The following is a 15,331-nucleotide window of genomic DNA, read 5'->3' on the forward strand; positions in this document are numbered from 1 at the left end:
AAATAAAGAAAAACCCTTGAATGAGTAGGTGTGTCCAAACTTTGACTGGTACTGTGGGTCCTGGATGGCCGGAAGCTTGGCCCCAGTGATGTAATTGGCCTTACGCACTACACTCTGTAGCGCCTTACGGTCAGATGCTGAGCAGTTGCCATACCAGGTGGTGATGCAACCGGTCAGGATGCTCTCGATGGTGCAGCTGTAGAACGTTTTGAGGATCTGGGGACCCATGCAAAATCTTTTCAGTCTCCTGAGGGGGAAAAGGTTGTCGTGCCCTCTTCACGACTGTCTTGGTGTGTTTGGACAATGATAGTTTGTTGGTGATGTGGACACCAAGGAACTTGAAACTCTCGACCCGCTCCATTACAGCCCTGTCAATGTTAATAGGGGCCTGTTTCTGTAGACCACGATCAGCTCCTTTGTCTTGCTCACGTTGAGGGAGAGGTTCTTGTCCTGGCAACGCACTGCCAGGTCTCTGATCTCCTCCCTATAGGCTGTGTCATGGTTGTATGTTGTGTCATCAGCAAACTTAATGATACAAGTCAGTTAGTTCATAGCTCACAAGTGTGTTCTGTGTAATCTAGGGGAAAACTAAATAATGGATGCAGTTATGGTGGTAGCTAACTCATGTCTGAGTGTGACTAATACAGTGAACTTGGAGCAACAAACCTTTTCGAAGTCAACGGCCTTAATCTAATTCAATCAGGAGCTACAGTTAGTCTACATCAGCAAATAATACAATTAGGGTTTCCACTAGTTCCCACAGCCACAAAGTTGGTTATATTGTAAAAATTCTTGAAAACAAAAAATTGTTTTTTGGTCTTAATTTAATGTTCGTTAGGCATGGGGTTAGCAGTATGGTTAATGTTAGGGTTATGTTTAAAATTAATTTTTAAGAAGATAAATTGCAGAAATAGGCAGGCTTTTTGACTTTGTGGCTTCGGTAACTAGTGGCTACCTAGAATTAACTTGACCCGAGTTACTGCCCTGATGACACACTTCATCAACAACAGTAATGTGTGTTATTTGAAAAGTGATTAAATATTGACTTTTGGAAAATCTTCCTCTGATTTGTCATCCAAAGGGTCCCAGTGTAATGCTTGTCGTCTGGGGAAGGAGAGGAGGACCAAGGTGCAGCATGGTAAGTGTTCATATTATTTAATGAAATATGCAACACTAGACAAAACAACAAAACATGACAAACAAACAGTCCTGAAAGGTAAAACAAAAACACTAAACACGAAACAACCACCCACAAAACACAATGGAAAACAGGCTACCTAAATATGGTTCTCAATCAGGGACAACGATTGACAGCTGCCTCTGATTGAGAACCATACCAGGCCAAACACAGAAATAGAAAATCATAGACAAACTAACATAGACAACCCACCCAACTCACGCTCTGACCATACTAAAACAAAAGACAAAACAAAGGAACTAAGGTCAGAACGTGACACCCAGCTATAACATGTAGTGTTGTTTTGTTAGTTCAAATCCTTCTTTATATCCCAAAAAATCTGTTCCCAAAAAGCCATCGATTTGAGTAATCCACACGTTCAACATGCAGAGAAAGGAATCCAAAAATCTACCCATAAACTTTGTTTCAAAAAGTCAAAATACGTTTCCATTTACTCCTCAGATACCCTAAAATGCAATCACACCATAATATTTCTTACGTAAAGAAGTGTGTTCGATAGGAAACCAATTTTAGCAGCTGCGTCCTGTTTTCATGGCCCCTTCAAACACGAATTTCCAAGACTGTGTCCCTGTACTAAAACTGATATTTCTTATTCGTTTTTGAAGTTACAAGCCTGAAATCTTGAACATAGACTGCTGACACCCCGTGGAAGCCATAGGAATTGCATCCAGGGAGCCCTTCTAAGAGGATGGTCTCTCCAAAAAAAGAATTTGTTAAGTTTTTCTTCTGATTTTCTTCTACCATATCTATTGTGTTATATTCTCCTAAATTATTTTCACATTTCCACACACTTCAAAGTGTTTTCTTTCCAATGATACCAATTATATGCATATCCTGGCTTCAGGGCAGTAGCAACAGGCATTTTACTTTGTGCATGTCATTCAGGCAGAAATTGGAAAAAAAGGGGCCTAGCCCTAAGACGTTTGAAACATACCCGGTTTGATAAAATAGTAGATTAATGACCCAGCTAAGCAGAGACAAGCTGTAGAGTCATTAGGGTTGTGAAGTGCATTATCAACTTTGTTAGAATAGCATAACATGTTTTACTGATTGATGCTGACCAAATATCGTATTCAAAGGTCTCTCCCAGTCCCTTGAGAAATCTAATGCAATAGTAACTTCAACCTATTTCAAATGGCTTGACTTTTGTTGTTGTTCCTTCGTGTTGTTTCACAACCACCCTGATTGGTTTCAAGTGCAACGCAGGGTAAGCATTTCCAATCTGTAGGGAGTTGTAATAATTACACCCAAAGGTTTTCACTAAGTGGCCTCTTTGGCAGTCAGACCACTTCAGAACTTTCCATGGGTGATATTTTTTGGGGCTCGGTGACATTATTTCTCAATCTGAGCAGCAGCACATCCCATTAAGCAATATTACATGGAAAATACGTATTTTAACCAGACGTTGACATCACATGCATTTCAGGTGCTGAATGAAAGGATAGAAGACATCCTTCTGAAAAGATGTCTATACAGACGTCAAAAATCGGTATTTTCCCGACATTGAAAATACATATTTTTCAGAAGTTGAAAAAAATTTTAAGTGACGAATGAAAGTTGCAAATAAGTTATTTTAACCCTATTTACAGACATTGAAAATCCATATTTCTTGGTAATTGATTCTACGACCAGATTTCAACTGCTATACATTAAATTAAGTAAACATTATACACCACATACGAAAGTATATGGACACCCTTTCACATTAGTGGATTCGGCTACTTCAGCCACACCCATTGCTGACAGATGTATAAAATCGAACACACAGCCATGCAATCTCCATAGACAAACGTTGGCAGTAGAATGGCCTTACTGCAGATCTCAGTGACTTTCAACATGGCACCATCATAGGATGACACTTTTTCAACAAGTCGGTTCGTCAAATTTCTGCCCTGCTAAAGCTTCTCCGGTCAACTGTAAGTGCTGTTATTGTGAAGTGAAATGTCTAGGAGGAACAACGGCTCAGCCGTAAATTGATAGGTCAAACAAGCTCACAGAAAGGACCTCCAAGTCTGAAGAAAGAAGATTGTAAAAATCGTCTGTCCTCGGTTAGAACACTCACTACCGAGTTCCAAACTGCCAGCACAAGAACTGTTCGTCGGGAGCTTCAAGGAATGGGGTTCCATGGCCGAGCAGCTGCACACAAGCCTAAGATCACCATGCACAATGCCAACCGTTGGCTGGAGTGATGTAAAGCATAGTGCCAACTGTAAAGTTTGATGGAAGATTAATGGTCTGGGGCTGTTTTTCATGGATCTGGCTAGGCCCCTTAGTTCCAGTGAAGGGAAATCTTAACGCTACAGCATACAATGACATTCTTGATGATTCTGTGCTTCCAACTTTGTGGCAACAGTTTGGGGAAGGCCCTTTCCTGTTTGAGCATGACAGTGCACAAAGTGAGGTCCATGTAGAAATGGTTTGTCGAGATCGGTGTGGAAGAACTTCAATGGCCTGCAGGCAGGTAGCCTAGTGGTTAGAGCGTTGGGCCAGTAACTGAAAGTTGCTGGAGGGAATCCCAGAGCTGACAAGGTAAAAATCTGTCGTTCTGCCCCTGAGCAAGGCAGTTAACCCACTGTTCCCCGGGTGCCAAAGATGTGGATGTCGATTAAGGCAGCCCCCCGCACCTCTCTGATTCAGAGGGGTTGGGTTAAATGCAGAAGACACATTTTCAGTTGAATACATTCAGTTGGACAACTAACTAGGTATTTCCCTTTCCTCAACCCCATCGAACATCTTTTGGATGAATTGGAACGCCGACTGCGAGCCAGGCCTAATCGCCCATCACTGCCTGACCTCACTAATGCTCTTGTGGCTGAATGGAAGCAAGTCCCCACAGCAATGTTCCAACATCTAGGGGAAAGCCTACCCAGAAGAGTGGAGGATGTTATAGTAGCAAAGAGGGACCAACTGCCAAGTCATATGTTTGACGAGCAGACGTGAAATCACACCTCCTAATTGGAAAGAGGAGCCAACAGAAGATTGCAACAAAACATGTATTATTGCTCCCATCTATCACATGCATTTATGTTAGCTTTTCCAAGAGTTTTACAACTGGAAGTTAGGGTGTTCATAGCAGTCAAACACATGGAATAAACCGACACAACACTTAACTACAATAACATTCCGAGTAACGGCTACAGATATTTTTTTCTTGCTATGATTGTGATATGTTGTTTATCTACCTTAGTTGAATGCACAGACTGTAAGTCCCTCTGGATAAGAGCTTCTGCTGAATGACCAAAATGTAAATGTAAAAACAAACACTTTCAAAGCACGCTGGGTATTATTCTAATAAGCGCTGCCCCCAAACAAGTCCAAATTTGGCCGGTGCGGACCAGATCCAAATCTAAACAAATCATAGACGTCTAGGCTATGTTTCACAAGTTTGAACATCACAGTAGCACAGTAGAGCACAGTAGAACACAGAAGAGTACAGTACGGTACAGGACAGCAGAGATTTTTTCAGTAGAGTACAGTACAGTAGAGTACAGTAGTTTAATTCAGTACAGTAGTGTACAGTAGGGTACAATACAGAACACTTTACTTTTCTTTACTTTACTGTACTCTAGTGTGCTCTACTGTATTTTACTGTACTATACAATTCTTTACTGTACTGTGTGCTGTACTCTGCTGTGCTCAAGGTCGGTCCGGACCGGACCAAATCTGAACCTATTAGAGACGTCTATTTTTGGGTTAAATCCAGCTCGCTCCGGACTGCACCAAAAGAATACCAAAAGACGTCACCTGAAGTCAAATGCTTAGTGAGATGTTTGTGATTATTCACTCGTGTCAGACAAAAACAAAACACAGTACAGTCATGACTTAAATGTATTCAAATGACATCTAGGTCATTACACAAAATGAGTGCCTTTTGCGTCCCTTTCATATTTCAAGTTGAAATTGTGCCACAACATTGTATTTTAAAAGCCTGTTATATTAAATAAAGTGCCATTTAATATAGACCACATGGATAATTCAGTCAATCTGATTATTAATGTCCCGCCATGCACCCTCTGTGACTTCTATGAAGATTTTAACCCACTTAAGCCCCATAATTCTTCAAGTTTTCACCATCACTGTAAAACCTTAATTATTATTTTGCTTTGAAAAAGTCATTTCAGAAGATTCTGATTTATTTTATGTGATTAGTGATATATTGATGTCGGTCCCTCACTTTAAGGTCAACCCTGTAACGTGAACTGAACTCTTGTTTTATATGGTGAAAATGAAACACTGAACATCTAATATTCAAAACATAGTGTAAAAGCAGGTGAGCTGGTTCTACTCTTTTTGGCAATTTGCTTGTTTTTTTGTGGCGTAAAACTGAGCCGGTCGACCATAACACGTCAACCCTGTTACACATAGATAAAAATGTTTAAACAACTTTTTGGTGAAGCTTGCATTCAATTGCCGCTCACTGTTGCACACAACAAGGGTATTTATAGCTGATTTAAGATTAAATTGTCAACCCTGTTACAGTCAACTCTGTTACTTTATTTGGCACTTAATAGACACTTAGTAATTTTGGGGGGTTAAAATGAGGTAAAATAAAAATGATGACTAAGTTAGACTTCTCAAAAGGCACCAAACTGATGGAACGACCCATCTATGTAACACAAGTGTGGACAGTACAGAGTTTATTTCAACAGAGTACAGTTTAATTCAGTTGCGTACAGTACATCAGAGTACAGTAGATTACAGTTGAGTTTAATTCAGTAGAGTATAGTAGGATACAATACAGTACTTTATATTGTACTCTACCCTACTGTGCTGTACTCTACTATACTTTACTTTTCTGTACTGTATACTGTATGCTGTGCTTTACAAACTTGTGAAATTTAGACTTCTATGATTGGTTCAGATTTGGTCTGGTCCGACCTGCTTGTCAAAACTGACACACACGCATACACACACACACACACACACACAGTTGCACAGACAGACATAGAGCACACAAACACACAGGCACACACAAACATACCTGTTCCTGTTTGAAAGAGCGTTCTTTGTTTTCAACAAAAAGTGTTAACTTTACTTTTTTTACTTTATCGAAATATTTTATTTTCATCCAAATATCAGATGGTTACTGTTGTTTGTTTTATTAAGCATTCAAGTTCAAGTTTAATGGTGTTTAACTACATGTTGGAATAAGATATTAGGATAAAAAGAGTCTCCATTTCAACCCAACACCTTGGTCTTTCTCCTAATAATGAAAATGGAATTGTAAAATATACTCCTGAGAAATACCATCAAGCCCAGTCTCTCCTACATAAACATAGTGATAAGGTATGCAGTTATGAGCATGTGAGCTTTTCAACACCTTCCACACTTCGTTTTCTTTACTCATCATTTTGACTTACTATGGGATGTTTCACCCCCATCCCAGGAAAAAATGGTCCTGAAACTTTGCAAATAAATTCTCACTCTAGATATAGGATTATGCTAACAATTCTGAAGTATGCACCTTTACCCAGACATAAATAACAAAATTATGTAATGTTGTTTCATACATTTATTTGTCCGCTTTCACACAATCTAGGCTGCCACTGTAGGCCTTTCTAGCTAGCCTATCCTGTACGACACATGGACAAATATCAATATTTCAGCAGATTCTGTGGACAAATTTGGCATTCGAAACAGGCTTTGGATGAGGAGATGACGACGCCACTAGCATTTGAAAGAAAAATAATCATATCCATCTAAGACAACTGAAAATGAGTAGCACTATTATCAACATACACTCTTCGCGCTCTGGTTTGATTCGTGGAGCTTGTCACCGAAAATAATTTGCCCAATCGTCGCCTGGCGCGCAGGATGCTCGGTGGACAGAAATGTGGCCAGCCATTGGTGTTGGTGACGTCACACACATCAGCCCGCTGATTTAAGGGGATGAGGCTCAATACCGACTCAATCTGCGTTACCACCAGCAACAGAGGTGGTGGGGTTGGGGACAGAAATTGCTATTACTTTTTTTATTTTCTGCTGTGGTTGTCAGAACTGTGTCGCCGGCTGTCACGGAGAACAAAGAAAAAGACACCCCTGTATGGTTTGGGCACATCATAGGCGCCGTCTCTCCCGTTTCTTCTTCATCTCTGCATGCGTGTGCTGCAACGCAGAAAGGCTAGCTAACAGATAATTCCAGCTACATGGTATCCATGCATCAAAGGAACCCGTAGCATTCCCGGGGCTGGAGAAGCCTTGGCTTTAGCTCTGATAGAGTACACAGTTTTTATTCTCGTTGCGAGCACAAAGCCCTTGCAGCTCCGTTGCGCATCGACAGAGCATCGCTCAGGCACGGAAAAATTTCGCAGGCTGACTGCGAACTCTCGCTTGACAGGACCAAAAAGCGGTGGTGGATGAGTTTTATTTCGTTTATCTTGTTTTTATCTCTTTTATGAAACAATGTTTCGCGCCACAGCGAACACGCTGGCGGTTGGGTTGTTTTTCTTGGGATTTCTGCACAGTTTGGAGATAATCGTTCCAGCCAGAGCCATTGACGGTAAGCCGCACTGATAACCTTCGCTAATTCTGTTTTATGCGCCGTCCTTACTGCCCTTTCTTGAACCATTCAGAAAAAAATACCTTTGACCCGGTTTAGGGCTATTTGCAAGAATAATTTCTGCCTATCTTTGCCCGGTGCGCTGCTGCATGGAATACACATTAGCTCTCAAGTGATTGTTAGGCTATGTGGCTATTTGATTTAGCACAGGGCAAGTAAAAACAGTCGCTTATTTGTGTACCAGCCATTGGAATTCACATCTGTTGTCAATTGCCATATTTACGTTGAATAGGTTAATCTTGTTATTTGGTTGCGACTGTTATATTCGGTGACTAGGTAGGCAACGATGCGATACATTGTCACATCTACATTCATGTAGTGAGGTCTTTGGCTACAAAATGTAACCAGTCAGTATGTAGCCATTCATTTGTACATACGATATGAATAGGAGTGTTTAGGCTACAATGTTGCAACTTCCTTCAGGGTCGTTCCATTTGATTTCAATCACTTTCTGACCCCACCCCTTTTGGTTTGAACGAAACTTTCCATACAGATTTGCCGAAGGTAGAAATGGTCAGAAATGCCAAGACATTCAGGAGATAGAGACGCTCAAAGTTGACTCATTTTTCCATACCCCACCATACCATGATAAATTAAATTCTTCATCATTGGAAAAGATAAACGGTTGAGTTTGATCATTTAAAAGCTAACAGGGTTGTCAAACTATTTTGTTTTCTTTAACTTAAAATAGCCTGTCTAAATTAGTATACTTAGATTGTTAAACAAAACAAAAATCACATGCAGTTTAGACTCTAATTTACATAATCTGAGTTTGGGTTGTGCCCACCATCAGTTGACACAGCATACTCTTGAATACAGGGTGGGAATACAATTGCAATTTCAACTTTCAGATGGTATCACAAATATGGTTGGAGGTCCACACATCAGGTTGACTTGACTGGGAATATCAGTTATTTTACATTATACTGTCAATATTTGATAGAATCCTGTTGAAATCATAGAAATATAGATAATGGACCAGATATTCACATTTTAAGTTGACATTTGACGGCAGGTGGACCAGCGCCCGTCTTTGTGAAAGTAAATTGGAAGTAAAAATGTACATTTTAAATTGTGTGCCAGTTAAATTGCAATGGTTTGAAGGGATAGGTCCGTTATATGAATTATATTTCTATAATTGAAATGAAATCCACCCTGTATTCAAGAGTATGCTCTGTCTCAACCGATGTTGGGCACAACACAAACATCTCAGATTATATAAATTAGGTTCTTAGCTACAATATAAGTGGAAATTGAAGAAAGAAAAAATCGGCGATTACGTGTTTTCAGATAATTGATGTTCAACAAAATCTCGCAGTATCACTTTTTCTACTTACCCAGAGTCAGAGAAACTCATGGATACCATTTTTATGTGTCTGCTTGCAGTTTAGTGATGATTGAAGTTATCATATCGTTAGCTTAGCACAATTGCTAGAAGTCTGCCGGTACAGTAGCCAGCGCCTCTTAAAAGCAGAGAAATTGACTTTCTAACAACACTAAAGCTGCGTGGTTGGCCCCAAAATTTGTCAAAGATTCCAGTCACCCAAGTCACTGTTCTTTCTGCTACTGCATGACTAAATGACCAACCACATAGCTTCCAGCAATTGTGCTAATATGTTAACTTTCATCTCCAAACTCCACGCAGAGACAAATTGTACCCATGAGTTTGTCTGACTCTGAGTAAGTAGACAAAATACTAAATCTTAATCTCGCAGTACCCGTTTAATGATTAAAAACATGCCAACATGCTATAAACATTTTTTTAAAAGAAAATTCTAAAATAGTTTGACAACACTGTTGGTAAGCTTTTAAATCATATCAAACTTAAATATTCATATTTTCCAGTGATGAAGATGTACATGAATGTCTCATGTTATAGTGGGGTGTGCAAAATGGGTCCACTTTGAGCACCTCTAACTCCTGAATGTTTTGGCATTCAGGCCCAACATGTCACTTTCTGACCACCTCTACCATGGACAAATGCTGCATGTATGGAAAGTTGCACTCAAATCAAAAGGTGTGTGTGTGTGTGTGTGGTCAAAAAGTTATTTGAAATCAAATGGAATGACCCTTCAAACATCTACTGGCATCTACTTTCTGCTCATTACTGAATCAAATGCATATGGCAGTAATTGTCATTAAAAAGGCTACATTGCATGAAAGGCATGTAGCCTAATACTTTCTCCAATTTCATGAAGGCTACTGTAGTGTACTGTGTAGCCCATGTATTTTGCAGAATTACACAAAATACAAGGCCTGCTTATTTCATGAACCCGCTCCATTTCTTTTCACCAGAACCACCAACGCTGCTGCTTTCCTAAAGAAAGCGTTGAGTTTAAAAGCCTCTGTCTTCCAAGCTACTCCTCATCCTGTCTTTATATTTCATTCATTTTACCATTCTGATGACTGTGTAATGTTAACTAAATAAGATGAGTGGGATGTCATGCAATTGGTGTTTGCACGATCTAAGCAGCTCAACAATCTAAGCAGCTCAACAATCTAAGCAGCTCAACAATCTAAGCAGCTCAACAATCTAAGCAGCTCAACAATCTATCTCAATGCATTTGGTTGAGCATGAGACCTTCTGGAAGATTAGGCCTTCTAGACTAATTAACAAAAATAATAGTGATTTGTCAACTGAAGGAGTTTGTGCAACTGCCCGTCTAGGCTACTCAAGTGTTGCGCATGCCTTTTTATGTCTTATCAATTAATAGCTATTAAGTTCTAGTGAGTTTGTGTTAGCTCTCTTATGTCATCTAGTCAGAATGTGGAAGGTGCTACACAACAGGCGGCTCCCAACCTCAACTGGATACCCCAAATCTGGAACTTCTGGGAACAATTACCTGCGCACGCCTCTGAGCGTTTTGGTGACACATTTTTTAAAACGCCCTTTTCCAGACTTTCAGAAACATTCTTCAGTTAGCCAGTTGCAGTTAGTCCCAGTCATAGCTGCTAAAATATGTTTTGAGTTTGTGGGGTGGGGGTGCTTTTTAAAAATGAATGATTATTTTTGCGTACTGGCATACAGTTGTGCAGACGTTTGGGATTTCCACACACAGGGACTTTCTGCATGGTCTTGGTGGGATAGCCTTTTATAAAAGCATTTCATGCAATTCTACATTATTTACATAATAGAGGACATAAGCATAATAGTTTTTAACACTAGAAAAATGGCCTTATGCAGGCTATTGTGCAACTTGCTATTCAGGTAGGATGCAATTATTATAACTTTTGTAGTATTTAATTTGTTTTATTATTCTTGTATATCCTTATTGTAGGCCTATGTATTCATCTAAATCAGTTCTTTAAATATGCAAAATGTGCTTTGTTTCATTCTGTTGAGACATTTTTCATTGGATAAATTAAGTTCAACCTGTCTTTTTAATCGTGTATTTAGTTTGCTTATACATATGTTTTTTTTTGGGGGGGGGGGGCAATTTAACTTCTTGCTCCTACTTGAGACGCAGATGTCTCAAGTAGACACCTGGAAATGCAAATGCGCTACGCTAAATGCTAAATGTACTCGTTAAAACTCAAACGTTCGTCAATGCACATGCAGGGTATTGAAATAAAGCTACACTCGTTGTGAACCTAGCCAACAAGTCAGATTTTTAAAATGCTTTTCGGCGAAAGCATGAGAAGCTATTATCTGATAGCATGCAACACCTCAAAATGCCTGAATGCGACGTAAACAAAGATTTAGCTTATCCGGCGCTACACAAAACGCAGAAATAAAATATAAAACATTCATTACCTTTGACGAGCTTCTTTCTTGGCACTCCTATATGCCCCATAAACATCACTATTGGGTCTTTTTTTCGTTTAAATCGGTCCATATATACCCAAAATAGCTTTCTATGGAAGCTGTGTCATTCAGAAAAAAACATTGTTTTTAAACGCTGCGTCATTTTTTTAAAATTAAAAAAGTCGATGATAAACTTTCACAAAACACTTCGAAATACTTTTGTAATCCAACTTTAGGTATTAGTAAACGTTTATAATCTATCAAAATGATTACAGGGCGACGTGTATTCAATAGCTCCTCGTCTTCAAATCAATGGCTGCCAATGTGCACATTCAAAACATCCTGGTGGAGACCGGAAGAAATTGAATCCAGTTAGTTGGATTTACCAAGAAAATACTCCCTGGAAAATGACGACAATGGCGACATCGTATGGAATCTGTAGGAATTGCATGCAGATCCATAATTAATTTTGTGCCCTTTTAACAACCCATGAAAGTGACGCATGGAAATTATTTTTAGCTTTCAGAGCAGTTTTTCTTGCGTTTTTCGATGAAACACACGATCTGTTATAGTCACAGCCGTGATTTAACCAGTTTTAGAAACTTCAGAGTGTTTTCTATCCACACATACTAATCATATGCATATACTATATTCCTGGCATGAGTAGCAGGACGCTGAAAAGTTGCGCGATTTTTAACAGAATGTTCGAAAAAGGAAGGGGTAGACTTAACAGGTTCCAATTGTAACATTGTGTTTGCAGCTATAATGTCCTGCTCATATTTTCCTTCTAATCAATGGCTTGACTGACTATTGATATTACCCTATTGAAGTTCAGAAACTTCTGTAAAGGTGTGGCTATTAACCTATTTTACTGCAGGCCTATGATATGAAGGTAGTGCGCACCAGTGCTCCAATTAACTCCGACAGTTGAACTTGAGGTGAAAAACAATGTTTTAGGCCTACCAGAGTTACTCCTATAATCTAACAATATAATGCTTATCTTTTATTTAAAAAATATTCGGATAGAATTGCGAATTAGCCTCCTGTGTGTCTATCTGTATAGCAGACACTGTAGCCCAGTGTTTCCCAAACTCTGTCCTCTGGACCCCAAGGGGTGCACATTTTTGCACTAACACTACACAGCTGATTTAAATGATCAAAGCTTGATGATTAGTTCAGAATTTGAATCATCTGTGTAGTGCTAGGACAAAAACATGCACCTCTTGGGGTCCTGAGGACAGAGTTAGGCTACTGAGCAGGGTTTCCCAGTCTGACAAGGATACATAAGTGCTTGTTGGTGTCGTAGAATGCCGCCGGAATATCTTGATCTCTCCTAAGCTAAGGCCTAAGCTTCTTTAAAAAATATATTTCACATATTAATATCATACGGTGGATGCCTATGCATGCAATGCATTTATTGCTCAAATCCCTAACAGTTGAACCGTGAGGCGGACAATTATTGATTTTAGGAAAGTAAACGAATACGCTATAAAGTTTTGCACATTGAAAAACAAGGAATAGTGTTTTGTAATTTGTTATAGGCTGTTTTTAAGGACATGTAAATGTCTCATTTGGCCAATATCCATACTTTGATGGCGCTGGCTGCGTGGGTGGACACCCTAATGGGTAACGCACCCAATGATGAACGGTACATTTCTCAAATGTCAGAAATAAAAATCTTCCCAGTCACTTGTCCGGTGACAAATTCTCCTGACAGAAACCCGTGTGTGTTTATTAGAGGTCGATCGATTATGATTTTTCAACACCGATACCGATTATTGGAGGACAAAAGCCGATACTGATTTTATTGGCCGATTTTAAAAAAAATAAATAAAAAAAAACAAATAAAAAATGTATCTGTAATGACAATTACAACACTTATTTTAACTTAATATAATACATCAATAAAATCAATTTAGCCTCGAATAAATAATGAAACGTTTAAATAATGCAAAAACAAAGTGTTGGAGAAGAAAGTAAAAGTGCAATATGTGCCATGTAAGAAAGCTAACGTTTAAGTTCCTTGCTCAGGACATGAGAACATTTGAAAGCTGGTGGTTCCTTTTTAACATGAGTCTTCAATATTCCAATCTAAGAACATTTAGGTTGTAGTTATTGTAGGAATTATAGGACTATTTCTATCTACTATTTGTATTTAATATACCTTTGACTATTGGATGTTCTTATAGGCACTTTAGTGTTGCCAGTGTAACAGTATAGCTTCCGTTCCTCTCCTCGCTTCTCCCTGGGCTCGAACCAGGAACACAACGACAACAGCCACCCTCGAAGCAGCGTTACCATGCAGAACAAGGGGAACAACTACTCCAAATCTCAGAGCGAGTGACATTTGAAACGCTATTAGCGCGCACCCCGCTAACTAGCTAGCCATTTCACATCGGTTACACCAGCCTAATCTCGGGAGTTGATAGGCTTGAAGTCATAAACGACGCAATGCTTGAAGCACAACGAAGAGCTCCTGGCAAAACGCACAAGTGCTGTTTGAATGAATGCTTACGAGCCTGCTGCTGCCTACCACCGCTCAGTCCGACTGCTCTATCAAATCATAGGCTTAGTTATAACATAACACACAGAAATACGAGCCTTAGGTCATTAATATGGACGAATCCCAGAAACTATCATCTCGAAAACAAGATGTTTATTCTTTCAGTGAAATACAGAACCATTCCGTATTTTATCTAAGGGGTGGCATCCATTAGTCTAAATATTCCTGTTACATTGCACAACCTTCAATGTTATGTCATAATTATGTAAAATTCTGGCAAATTAGTTCGCAATGAGCCAGGCGGCCCAAACTGTTGCATATACTCTGACTCTGCGTGCAATGAATGCTAGAGAAGTGACACAATTTCACCTGGTTAATATTGCCTGCTAACCTGGATTTCTTTTAGCTAAATATGCAGGTTTAAAAATATATACTTCTGCGTATTGATTTTAAGAAAGGCATTGGTGTTTCTGGTTAGGTACACGTTGGAGCGACGACAGTCCTTTTTTGTGAATGCGCACTGCATCGATTATATGCAAAGCAGGACACGCTAGATAAACTAGTATCATCAACCATGTGTAGTTATAACTAGTGATTACGATTAAGTTAAATGCTAGCTAGAAACTTACCTTTGCTTCTTACTGCATTCGCGTAACTGGCGGGCTCCCCGTGAGGCAGGTGGTTAGAGCGTTGGACTAGTTAACCGTAAGGTTGCAAGATTGAATCCCTGAGCTGACATGGTAAAAATCTGTCGTTCTGCCCCTGAACAAGGCAGTTAACCCACCGTTCCTCGGCCGTCATTGAAAATAAGAATGTGTTCTTAACTGACTTGCCTAGTTAAATAAAGTTGTAAAAAATCGGCAAAACCGGCGTCCAAAATACCGATTTCCGATTGTTATGAAAACTTGAAACCGGCTCTAATTAATCGGCCATTCCAATTAATCGGTCGACCTCTAGTATGTATGTGCACTGTACAGTGGGAATATGCTCGTCTAGGAGGGTTGCCAATTAAAATGGGCCTGACTATGTGGGGCACAACGGACCTGAGACCATTTAGATTTACAGGTCAAATGTAAGTAGTAGATTCACTGAGTGTACAAAACATTAAGAACACTTGATCTTTCCATGACAGACTGACCAGGTGAATCCAGGTGAAAGCTATGATCCCTTTATTGATGTCACTTGTTAAATCCACTTCAGTCAGTGTAGATAAAGGGTAGGAGACAGGTTAAAGAATGATTTTTTTAAGCCTTGAAACATGGATTGTGTATGTGGGCAATTCAGAGGGTGAATGGGCAAGGCGCAACATGAAAGTGCCTTTGAACG

General features: G+C 39.5%; 1 protein-coding gene across 8 annotated transcripts in view; it reads left to right on the forward strand.

Annotated features, from left to right (window-relative positions):
* The first annotated feature begins 7,107 nt into the window (after nt 1-7,107).
* The window catches only part of LOC139371018 (low-density lipoprotein receptor-related protein 1-like), a 172,721-nt gene continuing 164,497 nt past the window's right edge, over nt 7,108-15,331 (forward strand). For all 8 annotated transcript variants that reach the window (XM_071111037.1, XM_071111039.1, XM_071111038.1 and 5 more), the window contains exon 1: nt 7,108-7,697. In XM_071111037.1, the coding sequence (XP_070967138.1) occupies nt 7,601-7,697 (97 nt within the window). In that variant the 5' untranslated portion in view covers nt 7,108-7,600. The remainder of the gene's footprint in view (nt 7,698-15,331) is intronic.

Source organism: Oncorhynchus clarkii, chromosome 17 (genome assembly GCF_045791955.1).
Source record: "Oncorhynchus clarkii lewisi isolate Uvic-CL-2024 chromosome 17, UVic_Ocla_1.0, whole genome shotgun sequence".
NCBI classification, from domain to species: domain Eukaryota; kingdom Metazoa; phylum Chordata; class Actinopteri; order Salmoniformes; family Salmonidae; genus Oncorhynchus; species Oncorhynchus clarkii.